The 6,301-nt window shown below is 38.7% G+C and overlaps 1 protein-coding gene across 1 annotated transcript; it reads left to right on the top strand.

Moving 5' to 3' along the window:
- The first annotated feature begins 3,224 nt into the window (after positions 1-3,224).
- LOC145036665 (high-affinity nitrate transporter 2.1-like) lies at positions 3,225-5,227 on the top strand. Its single transcript, XM_078985134.1, has 3 exons — positions 3,225-4,076; positions 4,186-4,301; positions 4,403-5,227. The coding sequence occupies exons 1-3, from the start codon at positions 3,267-3,269 to the stop codon at positions 5,067-5,069; spliced, it is 1,593 nt and encodes a 530-aa protein (XP_078841260.1). The 5' UTR covers positions 3,225-3,266; the 3' UTR covers positions 5,070-5,227.
- The last annotated feature ends 1,074 nt before the right edge of the window (positions 5,228-6,301 follow it).

The following is a 6,301-nucleotide window of genomic DNA, read 5'->3' as shown; positions in this document are numbered from 1 at the left end:
GGCGAGTCAGCGCTGTGTAATGAAACCCTAATTTCTTGGGTTTGAGACTTATTTAAAGGGCCTAATGGCCATCATTTGTGCTCACCAGCCCCTTGAGTGAAACCCTAATCGAATGTGAGCATTTGGAGCTAAGTAGGAAGCCATTATTGACCTTGGAGGTGCCATTGTTGCAAGGAAGGAGAAGAGCTAGCCAAGGGAAAGCAAGAAGGAGCCACTTCTGTGGGTTTGGAGTCCAGAGCATCACTTTTGTGGTAATAAATCCGAGTTACCTTCTTGTTTGTTGTTGTTTATCTAGATTTAGGGTTTGTTGAACCCTTTTATGGCAAGATTTAGTGTCCTTTTGGTCCCTTATGAGGTTGGAACCATAGATCTGGACCCTTAGAGGTCTAGGGTGTCCCTTTACCCAAGCTTTTTGGGAATCAATGGAGGCTTTGGATTGGAATCCTCATGCCTTAGGTCAAAAACTCCATTATTAAGCTATATGGTGTGTTATGAGCACCAAGATAGGAGCTTTACGTGATGAATCAGTCGAGGGAGGCCAGATCTATAGTTTTTGGAAGCAGATCTGACCTTAGAAGCGAGTTGGAGTGGTTGCATGGCATGGACTCGCCGAGTCTGTTCATCTGACTCGGCGAGTAGATTGAAGATTGCCTTGGGACTACTCAGCGAGTGGTCCAATCGAGTCATGGGTAGACTCAGTGAGTCAGGGTGAGTTGGAGAGGGATGACGAGTGGACTGATTCAAACTTGGACTCGCCGAGTTGTCCTTGAGATTCGGCGAGTTGAGTCGGGGTGGCCCCGCGATTCATTCAGGTGAAACTCGTCGAGTAAAGGGGGGGGGGGGGATACTCGACGTGTAGTAAGAGGATTTCAGAGGGTTGGTGAAAACGTCTAGACTAGCCGAGTCGCCATGGTACTCGCCGAGTCCGGTCAGAGTTGACCGTTGACCGTTGACCGTTGACCTGTGTTGACTTCTTATAGATAGTCAACCTTAGAGATATAAAGTGTTAATTAGAAACATATAATGTTATAAGAGGATTAGAGCTCGGAGGATCGAGCACGAGGGATTTCCAGGATTCGTGAGATACCGAGATACGCGAGGTGAGTCTTCTCACTATACTATATTACCTTGAGTAGGTAACCAGAGTTATGTGATAGAGTATTTGTATGCTATGTATGTTATGTGTTGTACTGCATTATTTCTATGTGATTTATGTAATGCATGTTTATCAGAGCTAGAACCTGAGGGTTCACAGAGTTTGGGTGCACGGACCCACAGAGTTATAGCCTCGAGCGGCTAATATGTGTTATATGTGGTATTTTGGGGAACTCACTAAGCCTTGTGCTTACAGTGTTTGATGTTATTGTTTCAGGTACTAGTGACGACCGCGGGAAGGCGCCGGCTTGATCCGTACACACACACTCGGAGTTTTTACATTGTGATCTTGGGATTTTGTATTAACCTATATTGGATAATTAATATGGTTGTTTGATGAATATTAATCGAATTATGTTTTTCAAGAAAATCGAAAAATTTGTTTTGAAATTTACGGTGTTACAGCTGTCTTTGTATTATCCTTTATAATGTATAATAAATCGATGTATTTGTTTACTTTATCACCATATTATCCACATACTTGTACACATAATATAAAAGTGTTTCGTTTGTTTTATCTACTTATTATTCACATACATATGTACGTGTATGGGTATAATAGGTTGATGGATCAAAGAAATACATTGATTTAGTAAATTGATAGAAATATAGAACTAAAAAACAATGTTGAAGGATCGAAAATGAAAAAACAATTTTGTTCAGTGGGCCTGATTCATTTTTTTCACTTTTTTTACCATTAAATATTGTTCTATTCATCCAATTTTTTTATAAAACTTAATCAATTGATGTATTGACTTGGTTGTTCAACATATTTCACAATATACACTTAAACTTACATAAATACTTTGATATACGCATACATACTTAATAATTCAGTAGACTCCTTTATTTCATCAACTTAGCAAACTCATACATGTATGTGTATCTATATGTATATAGTAAATTGATAAAACAAAGAAATACATTGATTTATTAATTTATGTTAAGCATGAAGCAAAAAAAACAACCTTTGAGGGTTGGAAAATGAAAAAAAGGATTCTAGTATGCCATATATTTCCCACACCAATAAAAAGTTTTTCCATTTTTGACCCTTTAACGTTTGTTGCATTTGTTTTATCCTTTATAATGTTTCATAAATCAATGTATTTCTTTGTTTTATCAACTTATTATATATATATATATATATATATATATATATATATATATATATATATATATATATATATATATATATATATATATATAAATTGATGTATCATTTGTTTTTTCATCTTATAATTCACATACATGTGTATATAGATGAGTCTAATAAATTGACGAAAGAAAGAAATGTCTTGATTTATTAAATCGATAGATATATGAATTTGAAAAACATCATTTAACGAACGAAAATGAAAAAAAAAAACGATGTTATTCTATGGGTAATTCGTGGAAAATCACCTACGTTTACCAACATACCAGAAGTGTTTCTGATTTTTCAAAATCGATGGGTAAACTGTGGGTGATGACGATATTACTAATTTGGATTTTGCATGGATTTTGTGCATCGGTAATTTTTGTGGGTAAAGGTCTATTGTGTAGTAGAATCATATTGTTAGATTGTAACAATTTTTCAATTGTGATTTTTCTAATGGACGAAACCGAGTGCCTGTGGTCTTTTTCACTATTCCCCATCCTATGCTGTGAAAAATAAATTTAAGAAATCAAATTAATAGTAGATTTTTTTAAAATTCTTTTAATTTCAAAATTTTTTACACAAAAATCTCGATTAAACGGCCATGACCCTCAGTTATAAGTTGTAAGCTGAATTTTTGGGATGTCTTTTTATTTTGAACGGCACTTTTGGGATATCCGGTGAGCCTAAACACTGTTCACTTATACAGGATGCGGCGAACGGGTTCCTTTAGAAAACATATAACTTATCAAAACCTTTTGGTAATCCCCACTAGCTATCTACCTTAACCCTTCTCATTTGTCAACCCCATTAACTAAACCATATTTATGAATATGAACCCTTTTTAATAAGTCAAACTTTCATGTTTGTTTGTCTCCGGAAGCCTATATAAATCATCACTCCCATAAAGACATCAGCAGCACAAAAATATAAATCGTATATCACATTCGAGAGGAGTAAAAGAACTGATAATACAATGCCTGAAATTGAAGGTTCTCCGGGAACCTCCATGCATGGAGTCACCGGCCGGGAGCCAGTGCTGGCGTTCTCTGTGGCGTCTCCGATGGTGGCCACTGATACCACGGCGAAATTTGACCTCCCTGTGGACTCTGAACACAAGGCAAAAGTCTTTAAGCTCTTCTCATTTGCGAACCCTCACATGCGAACCTTCCACCTCTCTTGGATCTCGTTTTTCACCACTTTCGTCTCCACCTTCGCTGCAGCTCCATTGGTTCCCATCATACGAGACAACCTCGATCTCACCAAAGCTGACATCGGGAACGCCGGCGTTGCCTCAGTTTCCGGTAGTATCTTCTCGAGGCTGGTTATGGGTGCGGTATGTGACTTGTTGGGGCCTCGCTACGGCTGTGCTTTCCTCATCATGATGTCAGCACCCACCGTCTTCTGCATGTCTTTTGTCAGCGACGCTAGTGGCTACATAGCTGTCAGATTCATGATCGGATTTTCTTTGGCTACGTTTGTGTCGTGCCAATATTGGATGAGCACCATGTTTAACAGCAAGATCATCGGGCTGGTGAACGGGACGGCGGCTGGGTGGGGGAACATGGGTGGTGGAGCCACGCAACTCCTGATGCCGGTGTTGTTTGAGATCATCAAGAAGGCCGGGGCAACGCCGTTCACGGCTTGGAGGATCGCATTTTTCGTACCAGGGTGGCTTAACGCAATCATGGGGATATTTGTGTTGACTCTTGGTCAAGATTTGCCTGATGGTAATCTGGGTGCTCTTCAGAAGAAGGGTGATGTTGCCAAAGATAAATTCGGCAAGGTAAACCTTTATATATACCTAATTACGATGGCTAAGGCATTCATCATTTATATACCTTCCATTTATGGTATGTTCTTTGTCTCTAATTATTTATTTTTTTGTTTTGTAGGTATTGTGGTATGCTGTGACAAACTATCGAACATGGATCTTTGTACTTCTCTACGGTTATTCCATGGGTGTGGAGCTGACGATTGACAATGTGATCGCAGAATACTTCTATGACAGGTTAATTTGAATTGTTTTTTTTTTTTACAGTAGCTACTCAAAAGTTTAGTTATATGTGCAAATTAAAATAAAATGTTTGTTTTCCGATGAATTATCTACAGATTTGATCTACAACTTCACCTTGCCGGAATCATTGCGGCCTGCTTCGGAATGGCAAACCTCCTAGCTCGTCCATTTGGTGGGTTCACATCGGATTACATGGCCAAACGATGGGGAATGAGAGGTCGACTCTGGAACCTATGGCTACTCCAAACAGCTGGCGGCGTTTGCTGTGTCTTCCTAGGCCTAGTAAACTCGCTACCATTAGCCATCACCTTTATGATGCTCTTCTCCATCGGTGCCCAGGCAGCATGCGGAGCCACCTTCGGCATCGTTCCCTTCATTTCCCGGCGATCAATGGGTATCATCTCTGGTATGACCGGTGCCGGAGGGAACTTTGGATCAGGACTAACCCAATTGATATTCTTTGCGTCTGCGTCAATATCCACTGCCAAAGGCTTGTCTTACATGGGTATCATGATCATCGTTTGTACACTTCCTGTAAGTTTTGTTCACTTCCCACAATGGGGAAGTATGTTTCTTCCGGCCAGTCAAGACATCGTCAAAGGTAGTGAAGAGAATTATTATGTTGCTGAATGGACGGAGGAGGAGAAGCAGAAAGGGATGCACCAAGCAAGTCTTAAGTTTGCTGAGAACAGTCGGTCCGAGCGTGGGGGGAAGGTGGCATCGGCTCCAACACCACCCAACGCCACCCCCAATTATGTTTGATACTTTGATTGCTTTGATTTATAGATTTCTTTTATCTAAATAATTGCATGTATATGGTGCAACGAACAAAAGAAAATCTTCTACGTTTTCTCCGATTGGTAATTCTATCGTTAATTTCGAGACTACATTTCAGTGCTATTGACTACATATAATCTCCTCGAGAGCAACATTCCAGTTGTCAGGATTTTCTTGTAAATTTAGTTTGGGGATTATATATAATGTGAAAGTATCTTTCTTTTGGTTATTAACTGGTAGATTGTAAGAGGTGTGCATATTATTTTCAAGAGATTGTTTCTCAATACAAAAATGATCTCTTTCTCTCAAAATTATCTAATATTTATGTGCTACATATATATAAAAGAACCGGCACAGAGCTGGAAAGACTACGAAGATGATTACAAGAGAACTAAAACAAAACTACCGGCTAGATTTCAGCACCCAAGCTAAAGACTAGAAAAATCACACCAAAGTTAAGCAGCATCAGCATATAGCGCTACAAAACTATAGCAGCACCAATTAAACATTACTGTAGACGACTAAATTGTTAAGATAATGACTTCCTATATCAATTTAGGATTGGTTAAAAAGATACCTTATTTTACCATTTAGACAATCTTAATTAATGTTTGAAATATTTTTATTGGTTGAAATTAAATTGTTTTCCGAAAAAACACGTAGTTGATTATAGGTTGATTTTTTTATAGAAATGATTATAAGGTGTGTAAAGGGTGTCTTTGAGCCATTGACATCAAAGATAGAACCACATTATCTTAACAATCTAGAGAGATTTTTTTTTTGACGAAGTAGAGAGATTTTTACTTAGGAAAGGGGGTACGTCCATCAGCACCAATTATAAAAAAATCTCGCTAGATTGTCCGAAAAATCACTCTTCATTGCAGTAGTTAAGGTGGTACGTCCATCAGAAAAACCGAGCTACCTCAACGGACGATCTAGAGAGATTTTTTTTGACGAACGAGAGACATTTTTTTAATAATAGCCGTCACACACACTTTAACTACTCAATCTGGAGGACAATAGAACCACATTTGTCGCCCCTAATACTACAAAATGTTGTACCATTGGGTCGATGCCATTGAGCTGCCCCTAATATTTTATTGCTAATACCTCGTTGTAGTCCACATATACCGTTGATGAATCACAATTTCGAGGGTAAGCTCATCAAATAGACTTCAATCCGCGTACCCCAGCCGTGACCTGAAATGCAACACAAC

The sequence above is a fragment of the Lactuca saligna genome, chromosome 1 (assembly GCF_052625555.1).
Source record: "Lactuca saligna cultivar CGN05327 chromosome 1, ASM5262555v1, whole genome shotgun sequence".
Lineage (NCBI taxonomy): Eukaryota > Viridiplantae > Streptophyta > Magnoliopsida > Asterales > Asteraceae > Lactuca > Lactuca saligna.
This window is presented reverse-complemented; position numbering and strand designations above follow the sequence as displayed.